This window comes from Belonocnema kinseyi, chromosome 7 (assembly GCF_010883055.1).
Source record: "Belonocnema kinseyi isolate 2016_QV_RU_SX_M_011 chromosome 7, B_treatae_v1, whole genome shotgun sequence".
Lineage (NCBI taxonomy): Eukaryota > Metazoa > Arthropoda > Insecta > Hymenoptera > Cynipidae > Belonocnema > Belonocnema kinseyi.
Window position 1 is genome coordinate 53,509,698 of NC_046663.1, and position 24,701 is coordinate 53,534,398.

General features: G+C 27.2%; 2 protein-coding genes across 4 annotated transcripts in view; one reads left to right on the forward strand and one right to left on the reverse strand.

The window, feature by feature from the left end:
• LOC117176302 overlaps window positions 1–13,332 on the forward strand; it is a 27,988-nt gene extending 14,656 nt beyond the window's left edge. Inside the window, exons 2-5 of one of the 2 annotated variants that reach the window (XM_033366501.1) lie at window positions 2,913–3,045; window positions 3,131–3,246; window positions 8,185–8,274; window positions 11,664–13,332. In XM_033366501.1, the coding sequence (XP_033222392.1) occupies window positions 2,913–3,045; window positions 3,131–3,246; window positions 8,185–8,274; window positions 11,664–11,746 (422 nt within the window). In that variant the 3' untranslated portion in view covers window positions 11,747–13,332. The remainder of the gene's footprint in view (window positions 1–2,912; window positions 3,046–3,130; window positions 3,247–8,184; window positions 8,275–11,663) is intronic. The other variant, XM_033366502.1, reaches the window with a different exon arrangement.
• A 5,072-nt stretch (window positions 13,333–18,404) lies between these two features.
• The window catches only part of LOC117177429 (guanine nucleotide exchange factor subunit Rich), a 57,492-nt gene continuing 51,195 nt past the window's right edge, over window positions 18,405–24,701 (reverse strand). The window contains exons 14-15 of one of the 2 annotated variants that reach the window (XM_033368104.1): window positions 23,274–23,634; window positions 18,405–19,529 (exon numbers count right to left, since the gene is read on the reverse strand). In XM_033368104.1, coding sequence (XP_033223995.1) covers window positions 19,217–19,529; window positions 23,274–23,634 — 674 coding nt within the window. In that variant the 3' untranslated portion in view covers window positions 18,405–19,216. Of the gene's footprint in view, window positions 19,530–23,273; window positions 23,638–24,701 lie in introns of both variants that reach the window. The other variant, XM_033368103.1, reaches the window with a different exon arrangement.

The window sequence follows — 24,701 nt, forward strand, 5'->3', positions numbered from 1 at the left end:
GATCAGGGCCGTTGGAGTTAGCCCTATCGAGCCCTGAACAGGTTATACCGACCGGGACCCGATAGGTAATCGGGAAAATGTATGGCGATTTCCCCACGGGTTCTTTAACTTAAATAAATGTAATTTCTATTTACTATTTGCTATCTAAATTATTCTCATTTATTCGTTTTTCAATCTCTACCGAAAACCAATTTTTAAAACTTGTTAAATTTGATCCTGAATATTTTTGGACGATTTACTCGAAATTAATTCACTTTTTTAGATCAAAACTTTTTACCCTTATTTAGAAACATAAGATCTCTGAAGTAAGTTTTTATTTTTCATATAAGCTAAAGATTACATTTTTATCGCAATCTGCTGCTTATACTGTTCAAATTTGTGGCCAGTATCACTTTCAGATTGTCAGATGACACATCTATTTCCTGAAAAATTTCGATTTTGTTATTCATCTAGTTCTGTACTGCCGCACCCTTCAATTATGGTAATGGAACATTCATTATATTTGACGTTGCGCAATAATGAAAGCACCTACTTTGTTGATCATAGTTTAGAAGGTATTCGTCTTTTTGTTTTTTTGTGAACGAAGATCATAGAATCGATTTTAGGGGTTTGGTGGGAAATCATTCTTCAATCTATATTTTTCATCTTGTGTCTTACAGTCATGTCCCGGAAATGACCGAAAGTGGGTAATTTTTATGTTTGAAACAAAATTTAACACGTGTGCTTATGTTTTTCCCCAATTTTAAATGCGTTTTTTCTCGAAAAGCAGCTATTCAAAGTTCCTACTTCCAAAGTGCTCCAGCGACTTGTTTTTCAACCTAGAAGACTCCACCTAGGTTCAAAATGTAGGGAATTTCCCCTTGCGACCTTTACCTTGAGGATCGTCAAATTATGATCAGGAATTTCCTGACTACTCTAAATTATTTTTGTAGGATTTTTTTAAAGTTGTAAAACGACTGGGTAAAGTGCATTTTGTTTTTCCTCCTTGTTACTCTGAGAAATTATGAGGATTAACTTATGTTTACTGTTTTTTAGTATGTTTTTTAATGATAAATTATTATCTTTAAACACCTTTAAAAGTTTTTTTGATAGATTTTAACTTTAAAGCATGATTCAAAAAAATTTCTCTTGGTGTAAAGAAATGTTTTTTGTTCTAATGATTTTTTAAAAAATTTTTAATCATTTTCTTCATTACCAATTTCTTTTTGCTTAAATAAAAAAAATGTGTTAAAGAAAGAGTTTCTTTAATTCAATACAAATATTTTTCTGAGTATATTTGGTTTTTTCTTAACTTTACTCTGAACATTTAAAACAATACATACTCAAATCTTGAAATTACAACTTACAATGATCACTGGCTTCCATAATTTTCTCAGTATTTTCTATTTTGAATCTTATAAAAGAAAACTTTTTTTTTCTCCTGTAAAATTTTATTCTTAGCTTTACCTATTGTGCCCTAATTTATTATTACCTGAACAAATTAGAACTTTTTTTAGACAAATTACATATTCCTGAATTTTTCAAAGTTGTAGATTTTAAATAAGTATACATGATCGTCGACATGGTAAAAAAGAAGCTTTGTATCCTAGCATCACATGCATACCCCTTATATTGTTGTAAATATTTGTTACTTTATTAAAATAATAAATTCTATGCAAATACCACCAGGACACTTTTTTCAAGACTACGCAACTGAATGAAGTGTTTAAAAAGTGTGAATTTCAATTTAAAACATATAAAAATTAACAATTTATAATATTTTTATGCGTCTTGATATTATGAATTGTCAGCTTAATTAAGTATGGTCAATGATTAAGTTTCTTAAAGCTCTGTAGGCTTTAACGTACACATTCTCATTGTAGCACTCGCGCTGCGTGCTCGACTTCCGACAGACATTTGTAAATAGATTTTGTTGAATCTTTTTTTTTTCTCGTAACTTTCGTTGTTTTTCCACACATTTTTTCATTTTTTCTATTTTCAATGTTATTTTTCATGAATAAACAAATAGTACGCATGCTATCAAGAAGTGATTATTAACGAAATTGCAGATCTTTTTTTGGATAACAGTTTTGGTTAATTCATCTTTTTTCGTATCCTACATAGTTTGACCACAACATGGAATTTTGGATTTTTCATTATTCTTTGTTCAATCAAAATTTGAATTTTCGATTTTCCAATCAAATCCAAAAATTGGTAATGATAATCTTGTAAGGATTTCAAAAAGCAATGTTTTTCTTCTCTTGACTTTTTTTTCATATCGTGCGTTTTTTTTTGCTTAAAATTTTGATTTTCGGTTGATTAGAAAAATTTTGAAAATACTGTAACTCTGAGAATTTTCTTTTTATAAAAAAAAGTCATTAGGATAAATTGTTTGTCCTTTTTAATACTATAAATATCCGTACATATAATTATCAAATTCAGAAAAAAGTGGTCTCAAAAGTTTCCAAAATGCGCTCACTTCTTCAATTTTTATAAAAAATGGCTCGTTAACGAACTCGTCCTTTCTTTTAGGATCTAAAAAAAGTGTTCCAAATATGGATTTGATCCGTTCATTTTTTCGAGAGTTATCGTGTTTACGGACGGACGGCCGGACGGACAGACAGACGCCATCGTAAAAACCTGATTGTCGGTTTCAGGGGGTCTCGAAACGTGGATATCCGTTAAAAAACAGTGGTGTCAAATTTCGGACAATTCAAATACTTTCTCAATCATAAATGATGAGAATGTAAAAACTTAATTTAATAAAATAAAAATTCATTTTGTAGTAGTTCAGTTTTGAATTCTTCAGTATTGTTATGCTGTTTTACCTGTTTAAAATGGTTCATTATTGATATTTTTAAGTAAAAAATTATTTAATTTTGACTTTGCATTCCCTTACATTTGTAATATGCAATAGTCGATCATTTTTGTAGGCATGCAGTGTGATCTGTTGATTGGTAGTACCTGCCCATCGCTTTTCAGCTCTCCTGATGCGAACTTTTGCTGTCCTGAAAGTAATGGCAGGGAAAGATGTTGCACAAAAGAGGAATTTTTCTTCACACCCGGGTAAGCTCAAATAGTTACCGAAGATACAATTTTATACAATTTTAAGTTGGCACTTACAAATGTTCTTTTCCTTTTTTTATTACAGATCGTATCAGGTTGTGTTACCTATTATCCTCGGAGTTTCGGCCCTCGTTGTAATATTTATATGTTGCGTTTGCTGTGCTTGCTGCAGAAAAAAACGCGAACGGGGTGCAGTTTATGGTAATTTTAACTAATCTTTATTATCTATTTCACATAAAAATCGAAATAGAAACGTATATTGATAACAAGGGACCAGTTAAAATACGTAATAGCTCAGGGGGTGGGGGTTGAAAGATTTTTTTTGCGATTTATTATCGTGTGGGGGAGGGGGGGGGGTCCATAATTCATGTATGCAATTTTCGGAAATTCGCAAATGAAACAAATAAGTTGCAGTAATTGTACAGAAATTTAATATAATTTTAAATTTACGCGCCAAAGAAACCTAGTTATTGGCCAAAGAAAAGTAAAGGATTTAGAAAAATTTCTTTTAATTTCAAGTTGTTTTATTCCGTTTTTCACAAATTTAGGTTAAAAATGTTACAAGTTTAAGATTCTGGTAATTGAATATTAATGGTCAGGGAAAATGTAAAATTTATCAGGGAAAAATTAGATAATTTTTTAAATGAAGTATTGCTGTAATCCGGTTATATAATATTTTTGTTAGTAATTTATGTCATGTATTTATATTTCTTTTTGCAGTTACTTCCTCCTAAAAATGATCTTTTTAGTTATAAATTTTAGTATTTGCTTGAAATTGGTTGAAAATTCGCCTTTTTGGGTATGAAAAGGCAACTTTTGTTTAAAATTTGTCTTTTTAATTTCCAAATTCAACAAATTTGTTAAAAATGCATCCTGTATTGGTTAAAATTCAATTCTGTTGATGTTCAAAATTGAAACCAAAAACTTTCTTGGGTGAAGATTAAAGTCTTTTTTTGTTTTGAAAATTGTCTTTTTTATTTCCAATTCATCTGTTGGGATAATAAACCTTTTTTGTTTGAGGATTCAACTATTTTTTATGAAAATTTGGTGGAACCACTTTGTTAACAAATAATTTTTTGTAAAGATTTATAATTTTAGTTGAGAATTCATGTCATGGGTTGAAATACTTTGTTGAAATTTGTTTGGCTGAAAATTCATATTTGTGGCTTCAGATTCAGTTTTTGCATTGAAAATTCTTCTACTGGCTTGAAAGTTCAACAATTTCGGTGACCTTTTTTTCTTTCATGGCATAAAAATCTTTATTTCTTGCAAATTCGCTTTTTTGGTTTTAAAATTAATTTTCTTTTTTAATAAAATTTAATATTGTATAGTTGAAATATCAACTATTGAACTTTTCGTTGAGAATTCATATTTTTTGGTTGAAAATTCAAGTATTTTGTTAAAAAGTCATCTTTTATTTTAGAAAATTCACTGTCTTTGTTTAAAATAAGTAAATAAATACAATCAATAAGATAAAAATAAGAATAAGATAAATACAATCAATTCAAGTAATTTCCAGTACATTTTTTAAACTAAACTACTCTAAGTGATTTATCATCTGGACAAGTTTGTCATAAACAGATATACTGAGTGCATTTTTTCACACATATTCTTCATGCCTTTAATTCATCTAGTAAGAAAATAACCTTGCAAGAATCGATCTTAACTTCTATTAAATGCGGTTTTATTACGTTGAACTCCGCTGCAACTTAAAGAATAAGAATCAGTATTGAGACTGTTGAGTCAAGCACGAAAGCACCCAGCTACTCATTTCTAGATAAGCTTCTGGTAATTGTCGCCACTTGCAAACAAATATATCGTATTCATTCATCGTTTGGTATATTAACGATATCCTGCTTTATCAAATTGGAGATAATAGATTAAGAAGTTGGGAGCACATATATAATTGTGAAAAAGTTTATAAAAAAATAGATATCCGAATTGAGGGGCATGAACCACAGCGTCACGTGACCAATTACATGGTTTATATTCGGGGGATTTTGATTTCAAAAAATGTATTGATTGTCTTGAAATTTTGGGAAATGTTCAATGAAATGTAACTGAGACCAGGGGTTTAATGCTTCGGCTAAAATATAACTAATAAAATTGCAATATTTATACGAAATTTAACTTTAAGTGAGATAGAGAGACGTGCTTATATATTTTGAAACATTTTGCAAAATTTAGTGCAATAAAATTCTTTTTAATAGGTTTTGTTGATACCGTTTTTTTAAATTTAAAAATAAAATTTGTTTAAAAATATATTTCGTTACATGGTTCGATTTAAATGTCTTTTTAAAGGCATACTTACATAGAAAAAAATTGAATGTCGAAGGTTATATGAGTTTTGTTAGTATTCTTTTTATAAAAAAAATTAATTTTAACTTTCAAATCTATACAGCTTATTAAAATGATATAAAGAAAAAATGTAACATTAAATATCTCATCTCTAGGAAACTTTCTTATGGGATTTTAATGTTATTGTTAATTGTAATTTAATATGTCGATGACTTTTTTTGAAAATGATAATCACTATTTATTTTGATATTTTGAAAAGAGCTTTTTATTACATATTAAATTCTATAATTTTAAACTTTCTAAAAGGGTTTTTATTTCAACATTCAGCTATTTTCTTTTTCTACATAAGTATGCCGTGAAATTTTTCCTTAATAAAAAAACCGTTATATAGGCCTTAATAAAACCTATGAAATTTCTTACCGTAAAAATATAATTATATAAAATCATTTTCCCAATTACGAAGCTGCCAAATATAACAACATTTAATTGGTCACGTAACAGACTGTAAAAAAATTATAAATATGTTTTTCACTTTAGTTTAAAATTCTTTTTAAAGTTCATAACTGCCTGCCTTTCAAAAGATTATCCGATAGTCACAAGTTCTTCGTCTAATGGAACGTGACTCTTGTGGCAACGTATATTGTAACTTGATACTTGTGCTTGAGTCCGTAGATTTTTTTTGCCATAAAAGTATGAGCAGTGAATGCAGTTACTAATTTTATGAGAAGTTATTAGTGCTTTTCAGAGACTGAAATGATTGGAATTACTGATTTTTCCGTATTTTAATTCGAAGGACTTATATTTTAGATTGTGTCTTGGTTATTTGTAACAATATATTGCCGTACAATTCTATGTTTTAATAATAAATCTCAAAACGTGTTTTTCTATTTCTATTCACTTTAATTATAAAGTTAATCCAGGGTGGCGATTTGACCGGGAAATTAAACCTAGAATATTTAACAATTTCACCGTGAAAACCCGAGAAATTTTTTTATTTTATTTGCTTACTCCTCATTTATCCTGACTTGGAACAGGGGATTTAGAAAAAAGTAACTATCGTTTTCAGTTTAGGACAGGGAGTTTCCGCAAAGAAATATAATTCCACTTGGAACAGGAAATTTTTGACATAGAACAAGAATTTTTTTTAAAGAATTATAATTCGGCTTTGGAAGAAAGGAATTTAAAAAATCCCTGTTCCAGGTCAGAATTCGTTAAATGTTAAACTTTTTTGTTAGAAATTAATTTTTTTGGTTGAAGATTTATAATTTTAAATGAGAATTCATCTCTGGTTGTAAATGATTGTTAAAAATTAATTTCCTAAATCACAAATTTAACTATTCCAGTAAAAGATTGAATTATTTTGCTGAAAATCCAGTTGTTGTTTTTTTTGTTTTGTTAAGAATTAGATTTTTAACAAAAAATTTAAATTTTCTATTCTTGATTAAAAATTTATCTTTTTTAGATGGAAATTCTACTATTTAGCTAAAAAATGATATTTTTTATTTACATATTAAACTATTTGTTCGAAAATATATGTACTTTGTGGAAAATTCGTTTTTTTTTTGTAGAAAATTAATGTTTATGGTTGAAAATTCATCTTTTTGGTAAAAACAATTATCTATTCCAGTTGAAGATTCATAATTTTAGCTAAAAATTCATCAGTTTGGTTGAAAATTAATTTCTTTAACCGAAAATTCAACTTTTTCATTTCTGATTGAAAATTGATCTTCTCTAGTTCTAAATTCAACCATTTGGATGAACATTTTTTCTTTTTTAATTGAAAATTCAACTATTTCGTTTAAAATACACGTATTTTGTTACATATTCCATAATTTTAGTTATAAAATTCATCTCTTTGGTTGAACATTCATTTTTTGACTAAAAAATTTAATTATTTAATTTTTGGTTGTAAAATGATCTTGTTTAGAAGAAGTCTCATATTTGTTGGTAGAAATTAATCTTGGTTGAAAATACATCTAGCTGGTAAAAAATGCAACTATTCTAGTTAAAGATTAATAATTTTAGTTAAAAATAATTCATCTTTCCGGTTTCATATTCAACGATTTCAGTTAAACATTTACAATTTTAGTTGAAAATCCATCACTTTGTTTGAAAATGTAACTAGTTTTTTTAAAGTTATTTTTTTTAAGGTGATTTTTTTAATTCAAAATTAAACTTTTGCAATTGAATATTCCATAGATTTAGTTGAAAATTCTACTGCTTGATTGACAATTAATTTTTTTAATTTAAAATTTAATTATTTCAGTTTTTGTTGACACATTATCTTTATTAGCAAAAATTAATTTTTTTTGTGTTGAAAATTCAACTATTTCAATTGGAGTGTCGTTGTTTTAGTCAAGACTAATCTTTTTGATTTAAAATTCATCTATTCCAGTTAAATATTCATAATTTTAATTGAAAAAACATCGGTTATGTTGAAAATAGAACTATTTTGTTGAAAGTCCATTTTTTATTTCTTGAATATTTTACTTTTTCAACCGTAAGTTTAGCTATTCCATTTTTTGTTAAAAATTGATATTTTATAGTGGAAAATTGAAGTATTTCTTTAAAAATTAATTAATTTTTCAATTTTTTTCTTTGTTCTATTAAAGGATGTTTAGAACAAACATCATGAATTAAAATAAATGTTCGAGTTTTGCGTTAAATATTCATATATTACGTTTGGTTGACCGAAAAAATTTAAAAAATAGATCTGGAAAACAGGGAAATAATCGGAAATTTGAAATCGTCCGCCAAATCGCCACCTTGATATTTTTTATTATCCTGAGAAATAAGTTAATTTTGGCAAGTTAGAATTTTTGACTGCGAAAAATGTTTCAGCAGTTAGAGGACCGAGTACTATTGTGCAAGTGAATCAAAATCCGCCAGCAAACTATGGACAAAATCCCTATCCTCCGGCACAACCAGCAGGTATTCCTTAAATCATTTAGAATTTATTAGTCAGGTAAACGTAAAATTAACTTGCTTTGCAAATTTTTCGCAATCATTAGATTGTTTATTTACTAGAAATAACTTAATGTACATTTTTTTCTGTTTAATTTTTAACTGTGATGTAGTCCTAAAAGAAAAAGTGGCCCGGCGGTACTTTCCATAAACTTATAGTTCCAAGTTTGAGGGGATAACAACTAAGGTTATAACCAGGGGGTGAGGTATAAGTGCAAATAAAGTTACGTACTGAAATAACATTTAGAACTAAACCCAATAAGACAAGCCAACTATATTTTTTGGAAAAAGTATTTTTTTTAGTAAGAAGGCTGATATTATATTTTTGGTTCCGAATTCATCTCGTTTGCTTTAAAATTCATTTTTTTAGTTGAAGTTTTATGTCTATAATTGAAGATAATTTTGTTTAAATGACAATTAAACTATTTCATGCGTAGTTGAAAATTGGTCTTCTTATTCAAAAATTTAACTATTTCTTTAAAGATGTGTCTTTCTTAGTTTAATGTTCAACTTTTTTTGTTGAAACTTAATGTATTTAGTTGAAAATTCGTCTTTTTGAGTATAAATTTAATCTTCTTGTTTGAAAATTGATCCTTTTTGGTTAAAAATGCAATTGTTTATTTGGAATGTCAACTGTTACATGCTTTGTTGAGAATTTATCTTTTTGATTGAAAAGTTTGATTATTTGACTTGAAGTTGAACTTCTTTGTGGAAGAAATACTTTTTTTTATGAAGAATTCATAATTACAGCTGAAAATTAAACTATTTACTTTTAAATGAACTTTTATTTTAAAAATTCGACTTCTTACTCAATAATTTATATTTTTGGGTTGACAATTATTTCTTTTTTTTTGTTGAGAATTCATGTTTTTGGTGGAAAATTTAACAACTTTGTTAAAAATTCATTTTTTTGGTAACAAATTTTTTTAACCTGAAAATTTATTTGTTCCTTATTTGGTTAAACCTTTATTATTTCTATTGGGTAAGTTGGAAAATCCTCTTTTTAGTATAACATTAATGTCCTTTGTAGAAAATAAATTTTTCAGTTTGAAAATGTAACAATTTTTTTGAAAATTCGTATTTTTCATAGTTTTTTTATTACAGTTTTTATCAGAAAATTTAACTATTCCTTTTTTGTTGAAACTTTATCCTGTATAATGTGTAAGTTAAAAAGTCAACTATTTGGTAGAAAATTCATTTACTTTTTTGAAAATTCGTCTTTTTGGGTAGAAAATTGATTTTTGTTTGTTGAAAGTTCAACTTTTTAGTTGTGAATTCAACTATCTTGTTAAAAATGTATCTTTCATGGTAGAAGTCATATTTAATGGTTAAAAAGTAACTTTTTTAATGAAAATTCACCTATATTCTGAAAAATGGGTCTTTTTCTCTTAAAAATTCAAATATTTGATTGAATTTTAATCTTTTTTGAACTATTTTATGAAAAACTTGCCTCTTAAGAAAAAGTTCAACTGTTCGGGTGAAAATTATTATTTTTTTAATTCGTCTTTTTGTGTTGAAAATTCACCTCTTCGGGTAGAAAATATATTTTGCATTGAAATCTTAAAAATTAAAAATTGTTCGTACTGAATTCAATATGTTATTTACATTAATTTTATTTAAGGGCATGTGATAATTACAGTTTCCCCGACTTTTTTTCAACAAAAATGAAAATTTAAAAAAACTGAATTCGGAGACGCTATAAAATATCATAACGGAAGTCCCCGGACTCTTTTTTGAGGCATAATAAGAAAAAAAATGTATTGTGCTAAATAAAAATGTTATGCATATGCATTATTTTGAGGTTACTTCGTTTTTCATCTCTGCTTTCCGATAATCTCGAAATTATTTATGAAAGAAACTTTTTTGATTGCCTGAAAACAAGGTTAGTTCCGGGAGATTAGTTACTATGTTTATTTGTAAGTCCAAAGTTTTCGACCAAAAATATTGTGTAGTTTGGAAGTAATGCTCGGGTGAATTGTAACACACATAACCTCGAAATCTACATGCACGTTGTTAGCAATATCAAAAATTTTTTGATAAAAAAATACAAAAACTGTGTGTTATCATGTTCGCTATTATTTCCCAGATTTTAAAGTTAAAATATTTCTTATCCTAGGAAAAAAGCCGGGGGAATCTAACACTGAAGAAATCGATATGCAAATTAAGGGCATGTGACACAGCTAAATACTTATATTACCGACCTCACTTTTTTAGTTCACTGAATGTTTTTTTGAACCTAAGAACTTTTTTTGTATATAAAATATCGAGCTGAGACTTCAGGAAATGTATTAGAGTACAATAAAGTACGTTTAGGTACTGCATTTTGGTAGGAACTTCACTGAAAATTATTTCATCTTTTTTCTGAACCTCAACATTTTTTGAACTTTCGAACTTTTTTTATACATAAAATATCGGTCTCAAACTTTGAAAAATGCAAGAGCCGAAAGAAAATTACGTTTAAGTATAAAGCTTAATAATAAAAGATGTAAAAAAAAATTTTCAACTATCAATTCCATCGGCATCAATCGGTAACGTTGTACACGAAAATACGAACCCTCTAGAGCCTCGTCTAGTGGTCGCCAGGGTTTGTATTTTCTTGTACAACGTTACCAGCTGATGCCGATGGAATTAATAGTAGAAATATTTTTTTTACATCTTTTTTTATTAAGATTTGTACTTGAACGTAGTTTTCTTTCGACTCTTGCATTTCTCAAAGTTTGCGACCGATATTTTATGTATAAAAAAAGTTCGAACGTTCAAAAAATGTCGAGGTTCAAAAAAAAGATTAATTTTCAATGAAGTTCCTACCAAAATACAGTACCTAAACGTACTTTATTGTACTCTAATACATTTTCCAAAGTATCAGATCGATATTTTATTTACAGAAAAAGTTCTTAGGTTCAAAAAAACATTCAGTGAACTGATAAAATGAGGTCGGTAATATAGGTATTTAGCTGTGTCACATGCCCTTAATCACATTTTGCTAAATTAAAACTTTTTTGAATTAACCTACAAAAAAAGTGCGGGGACGTCCGTTAGCATGTTCGCTATCATTTCCCAAATTTTTAAGACAAAATATTTATTATTCTAGAAAAAAGCCGGATGAACCTAAAACTGGTAAAACCGATAATTTTCTAAGTATCACATGCCCTTAAGAGAATTTAAAAACGTAAAATCCGTCTTTAGGCAACGGCTACGTTTTTTTCGGTAAAGGTGGGGGGGGGGGGGGGGGGGGCAGAAAGGCCAAACTTGGCAACTTAGTTTATGGATGGCCCATAACTAGAAAAATTTTCCATATGACGCTTCGACTACATCACTAATTCTTAATTATAATTGATAAATATTTATCTTTATAGGTATGCCCCAGCCTCCACCAGCTTATACAAATGAGGTTTACTCGAAGCAGTCTCCGTACAATCCTAATTATCCTAACCCATAAGGAAACTGTACAAAAGCTTTTTTTACTGCAACCAAAACGTTATTAAATACCTCGTCTTAAATCAACCAAAGGCTTCTTCGATATACTTTCATTCACGGGAGGAAAGGCAAGTCCTTAGGGCCGAATTTTAAGACTAACGAGGGGACCTTTAGGTCTGATTTCTTTTTGTTTCAAATGATACTCTCCTCAATGAAAGGTACATACCAGAGGTTTTCTGAGAAAAATGAAGAAGACACAATTTTGGCCCGTTTTCGAGAAAAATACACTTTAAAAATGGCGAGCGGGTGTAAAAGTATTTCGAAGACGCGGTAGCTCCCTGGTAGAGCGCTCGTCTGATAGCTGAAAAGTTGCGCGTTCCATTCTCGCCTTCTTTTCGCTTTTTTTATTGGTCAAAATGCTCGTTTATTCCATTTATAATTAAAATTTAATATAATTATGCTATTTTATTGAAATTCTTTAACTTCAATAGTTTCTAGTATTTATAGTTTTAAATTAAAGTAGGAACAATGTGTTTCAAATGAACATTTCAATAATAAATACGAAATGCCAGTGGATGCAGTGACTCATTTCACAAACATTTACTAACAAGAATCAGAAGAGTCTTGAAAGTGGATTTTCACGTATTAAAGATAATTGTCTATTATTAATGTTTTTTTTTAGTTTACTGAAAACAATTTAATTTTGTATTTATTGTTGAATATTTTATTTGTAACACTTTTTTCCTTCTTTTTTTAATATAAAAACGTAAATTGCAAACTATTGAAGAATTAAGAATTTTGAAAAAATGCACAATTGTTTCAACGAGTGATAATAAAAATACGATAAAAAGTTTTTATTGAAAATAAAGAATAAATAATCATCAAATGTCATAAGCTAGTATTTTAATAAATCAGCCAAGAGCTCTTCTTGATTTTTCTCAGAAAATCTCTGGTATGTACCTTCCATTGAAGAGAGTATCAATTAAAAAAAAAAGTTGACAGAAAAAACCCCTTGCAAGTTGCTATTTCCATCAATGAGACTAATTATTAAAAATAGTATACGTCTGCGCCCAATCTGAATGTAAGGTACAGTTAATTGATTGTTGGTCGACAGTGGAGAAAGGACCAAACCTATTTTTCTTGGTATGTATTTTTTGTAGAGCCTTTCAACTATTCAGCGATTTTCGTTTATAGTTTTGAGACATATTAGTTTAATGACGTTGGAACTTGCTATTAGAACAATAAATCCAATTCAAATGATATTTTATGTAATCATATCTAAAATTTATTCTATTATTCGGAGAAGATCCAGGATTCTTCGACAGTATTTTCGATGTTAGTAAAGTAAGTTTAAAATGCGAGCCATTTCCTCGTAGTTGAAAAAGTTCTTCCTAAATTTTTCCACTTTTCATGGAGAGTGATTGATGAGAGGGTTACTTATTATTATTTTTTTTTCAAATCAAAAATATTTTCTATTTTTGTAACACGAAAGCAAAGATCTTTCAAGTGACAGTTGCCTGTGATGTACGCATTAAGATTTGTATGTTGTGTTTACGGTGTTCAGAATGTAAACTGACAGAAGGAATAAAGGAAGTGCTTTGATAAAAATGCGATGAGGATATGTTCATTGATAAGGTTAAGTATTCAGCCACACTTGAAAATACAAAAACACACTTGGGAAAATATAATATGTATATTAATGATCTTTTACTATACAGGTTTTCTTTACTCCTTATTAAAATTGCATGAATTCTACATTAGGGTAGTCCAAAAATGCATATAATTTTTTTTTTAATGCTAGAGGGCAACGATCCCCCCGATTTTATTTCAAAACCGAAAAAAAAAATCCCTAGTTTTATTATTATTATTTTTTATTTTAACAGGTGCCGGTTTTGACTTGAAGTTTCCCATGTAAAATGCATACGGAAAAATCACTTTTTTGAGTTTTTAGAATAATTTTTTAGGTTTTGAAAAAATGAGAAGGGAAATTATAAGGGCCTGTAGAAAATTATCCAACGAAGAATTTCATGTATCCGACATGGGTTTGACACCCCGAATACACCCCCACGAGTACCTGAAAACTACCCTTAAAATCAAAAATGTCAATTTTTCATGGAATCGACCTTTTGACCACTGTATTCTCGTCTTTTTTTACTTAAAATTATTAGTAGTTGTCTAGTGGAATATTAATTATCATTGGTTAATTAATTTTTAATTATTTAATCAAATGGAATTTGTTTAAATAATTTTTTTTCTTCGAAAATTTGTTTTTCCTCCTAAAAATTATTACTATTAGTCTAATGGAATATTTATTAACATTGGTTTATTAATATCTTATTATTTAAACAAATGGAATTTGTTTAAACCATTTTTTTCGAAAATTCGTTTTTCAATGGAGTATTTATCAACATTGTTTGATTAATTTTTTTTAAATTAAAAAAAAAAATTATTACTTAAATACTACTGATAAATTAATTATTATTAAATTAATTATTAATCAGTAATTAATTATTACTAATAAATATTCCACTAGACCCACAGTAATAATTTTTATTTAAAAACAATTCGAAACTAAATTATTGAAACAAATTCCATTTGTTTCAATAATTAAAAATGAGTGAACTAATGTTAATAAATATTCCACTAGACCAACAGCAATAATTTTGAGGGAAAAAACGAATTTTCAAAGAAAGAATTATTTAAACAAATTCCATTTGTTCAAACAATTAAGAATTAATGGACCAATGTTACTAAATATTCCACTAGACTAATAATAATAATAATTTTAAGGGCAAAAAAAAACAAATTTTCGAGAAAAAAATTATTTAAACAAAATCTATTTGTTTCAACAATTAAAAATGAATTAACCAATGATAAAAATATTCCACTAGAGCAAGATTAATAATTTTCGGTAAAAAAGACCAGAATACAGTGCTCAAAAGGTCGATTTCATGAAGAATTGACATTTTTTGTTTTAATGGAAGTTTTCAGGTACTCGTGGAGGTGTGTTAGGGCTGTCAAACCCATATGTCTGATAAATGAAATTCTTCTTTGGATAATTCTCAACAGGCCCGCATACTTTCCTGTCACATTTTTGTAAACCGTAAAAAATTATTCCCAAAACTCAAAAAAGTGATTTTCCCCATGTATTTTACATGGGAAACTTCAAGTCAAAACTGGCACCTGTTAAAATCGAGAAAAAAAATTAGGGAATTTATATTTTCTGATTTAGAGTGAAATTGGGGGGATCGTTACCCTCTGAAAAAAGCGTTTTTGAGCCACCCTATTCTACATAGTTCAACGATGGGATGAAATCGTCCATCCTAATCAAACTAATTAGGAAAAGTTGAAGAATTATCGGGCTATCGTCAGGAAGATGGAGAATTCGTGCATCGCGGTTTCGTGTGAATGCTTATCAAACCAAAACACCGGATGTACTTATGTCGCTGACAATGGATATATTATCTACTGTCTCAAGTGACTTTAATGTTTGAATTACACACACAATTTCACTAAATAACTTATTCCTAAACTGATTTTATTTTAAGAGTTCTCTTTTGCATCATCAATATGTAATATTATTCACCACTTTATACTATTTGAAATATCTTTTAGCTTTCATGGCTGCGTAAAATAAAAATCGTTCCTTTACATTGCTTTCAATTTTGAAACTATATTTTGATTCTTTAAACATAAAACAATCCTTGTAAATTGTTGAATGTGTGAAACAATGTTTTTTTTCACTTTTCAAGTTAACTAAGGAGATAAGGAAGGAAATAAGGAGATTTTGTCACGACCTCAAAATTAAATTGCATAATTTCACTCCATAAATCTTACTAGAATTACATTTTATTTGTAGAGGTTTTCAATTGAAAAAGATACTTTTTTAACCGAAAATGGAAGTTAAATTTCTAGTTAAAAAATAAATTTTCATAAAAAAATAAATTTTTAGAAAATAGTTGAATTTTTCAATTAAAAAAGATAAATTCTCAATCAAAAATGAAAGTTAAATTTTCAGTCGAAAAATTAATTTTCATAAAAATTAAATTTTTAACAAAATAGTTCAATTTTATCCATAGTGATGAATTTTCAATAATTGCACTTTCAGCAAAAAATATGAAATTCCGACTTAATTGCTGAATTATTAACCGGAACAGTTAAATTTCCAACCAAGAATATTAATTTTCTAAAAAAGAAAAGATTAATTTTCAAAAAAATAGTTGCATTTTTAAACTAAAGAAGATCAATTTTCAACCAAAAATTAATTAGTTAAATTTCTAGTTAAAAAAAATAATTTGCATAACAAAAATTTTGTCCAACAAAATAGTTAAATTTCATCCCAAGTGATGAATTTTCAATAATTCAACTTGTACTTTCTTATTTAAAAAAATAAGAATTTTCGACTAAATTGCTGAATTTTAACTGGGACAGTTTCATTTTGAACCAAGAATATTAATTCTGCCAAAAAAAATCACAAAATCATTGAATTTTTCAACTAAAAGAGTTCAATTTTTAACGAAAAATGATATATTTAAAAATATAGTTTAAAAAAATGTTAACCAGAAAAAGAAATTTCCAACAAAGTAGTTAATTTTATGCTAGTTATGACTTTCAGTGATTTAACTTTTAACAAACAAAAAAATGAATTTTTGACTAAATTTCTGAGTTTCGATCAAAACTAAAAAAAAGTTCAATTTTTTACCCAAAATGAATTAGTCAAATTTCCGGTTATAAAAATTAATTTTCATTTTAAAAAAAGGAATTTTTAACAAAATAGTTCAATTTCATCCAATGTGATAAATTTTCAATAATTCAACTTTTAATTAGAAATAAGATGACTTTTCGACTAAATTTTCGAACTTTTAACTGGCACAGTTGAATTTCAAACCAAGAATATTAATTTTTCTAACAAAAATAAGATTAATTTTCGATCGAATAGTTACATTTTTCAACTAAAAAAATTCATTTTCTACCATAATTAAATAATTAAAAATGTACTTAAAAAAATTAATTTTTAACCAGAAAAGGGAATTTCCAACAAAGTAGTTAATTTTAGACCAGTTATGATTCTCAGTAAATTAAATTTTTACCAATAAAAAAATCAATTTTCGACTACATTTCTGAATTTGTAATCGAAACAGTTGAATTTTCAACCAAGAATATTAATTTTATAAAAAAATATTAATTTTCAACCAAATAGTTGAATTTTTCAACTAAAAAAAAAAAGGATTAATTTTCTACCAAAAATGAATGAGTCAAATTTCCGGTTGAAAAAATTAATTTTAATAAAAAAAGGAATTTTCAACAAAATAGTTAAATTTCATCGAATGTGGTAAATTTTAAATAATTCTAGTTTTAACTTTTAATTACAAAAAAAGATGACTTTTCTACTAAATTTTCGAATTTTTAACTGAAGAAGTTGAATTTCGAACCAAGAATATTATTTTTTTTAACAAAAATAAGATTAATTTTCGATCGAATAGTTGCATTTCCAACTAAAAAATCCATTTTCTACCAAAAATGAAATAATTAAAAATCTAGTTTAAAAAATTAATTTTTAACCAAAAAGATTAATTTTCAACCAAATAGTTGAATTTTTCAGTTAAAAAAAAAGATCAAAATTTTCAACCAAAAATTAATTAGTCAAATTTTCATAAAAAAAAAATTAATTTTGATTAAAAAAAGGAATTTTCAACAAAATAGTTAAATTTCATCCAAAGTGATGAATTTCCAATAATTTCACTTTTAACTTTTTATTTACAAAAAGATGAATTTTCGACTAAATTGCTGAATTTTTAACTGGAACAGTTGAATTTCGAAGAAAGAATATTAATTTATCTAACAAAAATAACATTAATTTGCCACCAAATAGTTGTTTTTCAACTATAAAAAAAATTCAATCAAAAATGAAATATTTAAAAATCTAGTTAAAAAATAAATTTTTAACAAAAAAAAAAGAATTTCCAACAAAGTGGTTAAATTTACAGCCAGTCATGATTTTCAATTACTTAAGTTTTAAGAAAAAAGATGAATTTTCAACTGAATTTTTAAATTTGTAATCGGAACAGTTGAATTTTCAACCAAGAATATTAAGTTTCTGAAAAAAAAGATTAATTTTCTACCAAATAGTTAAATTTTTATTTAAGAAAATTTGCAAACAAAAAAAATAATTTTCAATGAATTAAAGTTTCAACTGGAATAGTTAAATTTGAAATGAAGGAGATGATTTTTCAATTAAAATTATAATGTTCAACCAAAAAAATAATTTGTAATAAGAGAGTTTAAATTTGAACCAAGTAGTTGAATTTTCATAAAAAAGATTAATTCCTTATGAAAAATTTAAGTTAAATTTCTCAGTAACCGTGAAACTTGATTTTAATTTCAATATATTGTAAAAAAAACATTTAATGATAAAAACCCACTCATTTTTAGCATTTTATGATGGAAAACAAAAATTACATTCAAGCAAATTGATCAAAAAACGAAAATTGGCATCACCATTACCCGGGTAATATGTCAACTAAAAAATATTTTTATTTTAAATAAAAAAAAAGTTGAATTCAACAGAAAAGTACAATTTTTTCCACCAAAAATAGAATTAAATTTTCAAACAAAATTAATTAATTAAAAAAAAGAATTTTCGACAAAACAGTTAAATCCAGTAATATAAAGTTACATATAAAGTGAAAAAAAACATTGTTACTCAATTTTATATTTAAATTATTAAAAAATGTAAGCAAGCTCTAGAAGAAATCGGCTGACATTTCCAGGTTTTTTCAGGTGAGTAGACGCCCTGTACATTGTAAATAAATAAAATTATTTCCCGGCTAAAATAATTTGGAACAAGCTGCTTAAAACTAATAAATTTATAATTTGATTTTCAATCAATGGCCAATTTCTTACTGCGACTAAAAATAACACGCCCCTATGCTAATTATTTTTAAGAAAAAAAAAAACAATTCCTAAGGTGACAAACTGTAATCACTTTGCAGGATTGCACCATTTAAAAATCTTATCACCTATCGTCCACAGAGAAAATTAGTCAAAGATATCAGTTAACCATGTATAACAATGACTGAATATAAACAAGTTGAAACTCTGAAAAGGGTGCTTTCACACAGAAAGCGATCTTCTCAATTTAAATTAAAAAGACAATCGTTTCTTGGAAGTTTGAGATAAATGGAAATGCATCAATAACTTTACCTACGAACTATGATATAAAACATCTGGGGAACTGTCTATATACAATTATATACGTAAATTCGTCAGCCAAGTCAGAACCTCGACGAGATCTTGCAAATAACGAGCAGTCTTTCGACTCTGCTTATCTGCTTACGCAGATGAATTAAACCTCAATTCACCCTGTAATGTTGCAAATTGTCTAAATTTTTCAGCCTTTATAAGAGTTTGATTGAGAATTCCTGGCACCCTACGAGTAATTCGAGACTGATGATTCGTAAAAATAGTTTAGAGAAGGATCTTTGCTAGTTTTTTAGGAAATGGTACATCCTGACTGCGAGTTTTCTTCCAGATCTTTCAGACTGCTATGACTGCCTCGAAAGCTCGTTTCCTCTACACTTGTGGATGAGTCGACTGAACGCTCTTCCTCCAAAGCAGTCGTGGAGGTCGAGGAATGTCGAGAACGAGAAATGCTACCCCGTGGCTGACTCCCCGCAGAAGGTGCCGGACTTGGAGATGGACTTTCCGGAATTTGTTCCTGTTCCTGTTGCTGTTTAGTCATGATAAGACGATTCAGAAGAGATATTTGACCTTGGATTCCTGACGTGAATGATCTGTATCCCAGGCTGAAAAATAATTAAATTTATTTGTTTTTATTTTCATATTTAATAGACTTTTTTACTAAATCAGACTATCCAGCGATGATTAGAAGCGAAGTACAAGGTCTTCTCCAGGTTTTTCAGGTCAAGAAATCAGTTTCTTTCAGGACTGCATTTTCTTACATCAAATAATGAAATAACCGTTTTTCATAGATGTAAAAAATGATGAGCAATTTCATTTTTAATTGACCAAACATTTTTCAAGAAATCAGAACCATAAATAAACAAATTCTTAATTTTTTGCGAACAGAAGTCGTCTTTGAAATCTTTTAAATTACTGAAAATCTTTTAAATATTTGTGAAATCTTTTTCGTTCGTTTTAAATCATTGAAATTTTCTCAAATTTGTTGAAACCTTTTGAAATCGTTTCGAATGTACAAATTTGTTTAAATATTTGAAATCCGATGTACTGTACCCTTTTTGAAATCTGTGGAAATCCTGTATTCTTTTCAAATCTTTATGAAATTTTTATGAAATCTTTGAAATTTTTGTAAAATATTTTGTATTCATTTGAGATAATTCAAATATTTTTAATCTGTGTAAAATCTTTTGAAATTTTAAAAATCTTTTTAAATTTGTAGAATCTTTGGAAATGTTCGAAATCTTTGTGTAATCTTTGTAAAAACTTTTAGAATATTTGTGCAATTTTTCTTAAATTTTTGTAAAATCTTCTTTTATTCGTTGAAATCATTGAAATCATTGAATTATTCAAAATGTTATCGAAATCTTTTCAAATCTTCTAAAAAGTTTTGAAAGTTTTTAAAATCGTGTCAAATCTTTAAAATGTTTTAAAATGTTTGAAATCTGGTGTACCTTTTTAAAATGATTTTAATCTGTTGAAAGTTTTAGAATCTTTGGAAATGTTTAATATCTTTGAAATCCTTGTGAAATATTTAAAATCCTTGCAAATATTTACGAATTACTTGCAATTTTTGGTAAATTTTTGTAAAATCTTTCGAAATATTTGTGAAGTTTTTCTTAAATCTTTTTTATTCGTTAAAATCATTGAATTATTTGAAATCTTAGCGAATTCTTTCAAAAAATTTTGAAATTGTTTCAGATCTTTGAAATGTTTGAAATATTTGTGAAATCTTTTGTATTCGCTTGAAATCATGAAAATATTTTTAATCTGTGTAAAGACTTTTGAAATAATAGAAATCTAGTTTACATATTAAAAGCTTCTAAATCTTTTGAAAGTATTCAAATCTTTGGAAATTTGCAAAATCTTTGGTCAATTTCTGTTAAATCTTTGAAATCTTTGTCAAACCTTTTGAAACACTTGGGAGATTTTTCTTAAATCTTTTTTATTTTTTGAAAGCATAGAATTATTCGAAATCTTCGTGAATTTCTTTTAAATCTTCGAAATGTTTAAAAATCTTTGAAATCTGATGTACTGTACTGGAAATCTTTTTCATTCATTTGAAATCATTAAAATATTTGTATTTTTTGGAAACTCTTCAAAGCTGAATTATCCTTTTTAAAATCTTAACAATCTTTGTAATCCTTTGAAAAATTTAGAATCTTTAGAAGTGTTCGAAATATTTGTACAATTTTTCTTAAATCTTTGTGAAATCTTTTAACATCTTCCAAAAAGTTTCGAAATCTTTTGAAATCTTTTAAAATCTTCCAAAAACTTTTGAAAGTTTTTGAAATCTTTTCAAATCCTCGAGATATTTTAAAATCTTTGAAATCTGATGTACTGTACCTTTTTTTAAATCTTTCGAGTTTTTGAATTCTTTTTAAAATTATTGTAATCTTTTGAAAGTTTTAGAACCTTTGGAGATGTTTAAAATCTTTGAAATCCTTGTGAAATATTTAAAATCCTTGCAATCTTTACGAAATATTTGAAATTTTTGGGAAATCTTAGTCAAATCTTTCGAAATATTTTTTTGAAATCGTTTGTATTCACTTGAAATCATGAAAATATTTGTAATCTGTATAAAATCTTTTGAAATCGAAGACATCTGGTTTACGTATTAAAAGATTCAAAGTTTTTTGAAAGCTTTATAGTCTTCGGAAATGTTCTAAATCATTGTGAAATCTTTAAAATCCTTTTAATTTTTACGAAATGTTCGAAATATTTAGCAAATTCTTGTAAAATCTTTTAAATCTTTGTCAAACCCTTTGGAATATTTTTGAAATTTTTCTTAAATCTCTTTTTGTGAAATCTTTTTTATTCGTTCAAATCATTGATTTGAAATTTCCGTAAAATCTTTTCAAATCTTGTAAATGTTTTAAAATCTTTGAAATCTGGTGTATTGTACACTTTTTGAAATCTCTGGAATTCTTGTACCTTTTAAAATCTTTATGAAATATTTGTGAAATCCTTTGGATTCATTTTAAATCATTAAAATATTTTTATTCTGTGTAAAATATTTTGAAATCTTAAAAATTTTTGAAATCTTAACAATCTTTGTAATCCTTTATCTCTTATTTATTCGTTGAAATGATTGAACGATTTGAAACCTTAGTGAAATCTTCTAAAATCGATCAAAAAGTTTTGAAAGCTTTTGAAATCTGATAATCTTTGAAATTTTTGCATTATTTTTAAATCTTTATAAAATCTTTAAAATATTTGTGAAATCTTCCGTTTTTATTTGAAAGCATTAATAAAAATATTTTTAATCTGTGTAAAATCTTCTTAAATCTTAGAAATATGGTTTACTTTTAAAAATTTTTTAAATATTTTGAAAGTTTTAAATTCTTGAGAAATATTCGAAATAATTTTGAAATCTTTTAAATCTTTGCAATCTTTATAAAATGTTGGAAATGTTTGTGAAATATTTTTTAAGTCTTTTGAAATATTTGTAAAAATTTTCTTTAATCTTTGTGAAATCTTCTTTTATTCGTTGAAATTACTGAATTATTTAAAATCTTCGTGAAACCTTTACAAATCTTCCAAAAAGTTTTAAAAGATTTAAAAATCGTTTCAAATCTTCGAAATGTTTTCAAATCTAAAATCTGATGTACACCTTTTTTGAAATCTTTTGAGTTTTTGTATTCTTTTTAAATCTTTATGAAATTTTTATGAAATCTTTGAAATATTTGTGAAATCTTTCTAAAAATTGTTATAACAACTTGAAATCATTCAAACATTTCTAATCTATGTAAAATCTTTTAAAATTTTATAAATCTGGTTAATTACACCCCTTTTAATATCTTTAAAATCTTTCATATCTTTTGAAATCGTTGTAAAATATGATGTACACGCCTATTTTAAATTTTAGTTCATTCTAATTCTGAAACTGAATTAACATCGAAATTTTAATTTAATAATTTGTATAACTAATAAGTTGAATATGACAAAAAATGTTTACTTGACATTCTACATTAGCGGAGACGAAATAAAAAAACGTATAACATTATTATTCACAATACTAAAGTCTATAATGAGTAAAAAATAAACTATATCTTTATAAATAAAATATATAAAAAACTTTTCACTAGTAAGATTTCTTATAAACAAGATTTTTCTTTCATAATAGACTAAAAGATTTAAATTACTTTTCGCATTTAAATAAAATAACTGTTTTAAAAGAAATTTTTTATTTATTCAAGGTTCTCGTGAAAAATGCACGAAGATTTCCATATTTTCAAGATTCAAAAAAGAAAATCAAGGAGAATTCCAGGTTTTCAAGGTCGCTGGATAGTCAGTAAATAACACTCCGGAGTCCGAACTTGATCCTAAAATGATTTAAATTTGAATCTCACCATTCGGAGTGTGACCACCGTGTCATCAGATGAAGTCCTTCTCTCAAATTGATGGCAGAATCCAAAGTTTGCATTGGTGCGTAGGCTGCTCTCACAGTTCTTGCCATAGCAGGCGCGTCCCTTAAAACTGTAGCGAGTACAGCAGCCCATCCAAGGCAGCCACCCTCAAGGAAAAGTTGCAGAAGATATCTCAACTGTACTTCTGCTCGACTGACCGGGCCTGCAGGCGAAGCCACGTGCAGCTCTGCAGGTTCGATCGGTTCCGGTGCAACCCAGCAGACTGTTCCGACTCCTGTTCCTACAATAGACTCGATATCGTCCCTCCAAACTGTGCTCGTTTCGCTGATAACACTATTGGAATCTGCTGAAATGAGACTTTAGTTTTTATCGTCGTCGCAATGGGGATGTTGCATGATATGAGATCAAAAAATAGTTTGATACTTTAGTAGCTCATTCTTATATTCCAAGAAATAATTTTTCATAACACATGTATCGAAAATTTGACTTTCGATGCCTCCGTAGCGGGTCGAAAGTTGTGTTTTCAACCCTAGACTAGAAAGTAGAAACAGGCGACTGCGAAAGTAACTTTACGCCGTAACCGGTATCGACAGTATATACATTCTACTTTATCTACAGTTCTCTGCAGCCATTCTCCCTCTTACCGAACCTTTTTTCGAGAATCGTGTCATTCTAACCTATATCTGTCACTGTCTACGTATTTACAAAGAATACTTCGCTCGGACTGCTAACTTCACGCTCGTGCAATTGTCGCTTTTCGCCCCTTGTTGCACAATATACTATTACCGATTCAAAATTTTATTTTTCTCGAAAAAGAAGAAAAATATGAATAGCAGTTCATAATTGAAGAAATGGGTCAGCTTCCTGAAATATATTAAACTGCACCCTTTGCAGATGTTTATATTGTCCAATTCAATAATTTTCTCCAAAATATAGAAAAAAAAATCGACTAAAATAGCAATTAGTTTAAAGAACGTTAATATTTCGTTTGTAAACGTTTGTTTTTAATTCAATAATTACTCAAAAACATTCTTCATGAGATTATTAAGTATCCTGAGCTTGAAAGTAAAGATAAAATTGGCATTTATCTCTCAAATTTAAGAAATATGATTTTTTCCGATTAAAAATATCATTTTTCTCCAAAACCACGCAAAATATAAATAGCAGTTCATAGTTCAAAATTTTTCAGCTTCCTGAAATATATTACATTATACACTTTCCAGATGTTTATACTGTTCAATTCAATACATGTTTCCATATTATAGAATAAATTATACTAAAATATCATTTAGTTTCACGAACTTTAACATTTTATTTTTAAGAATGACTATTTTTAGTTTATTGACTATTTGAAGAACATTGTCCATGAAATTATTAAGGTTCCTGAGCTTTAAAGTAATAAAATTAATT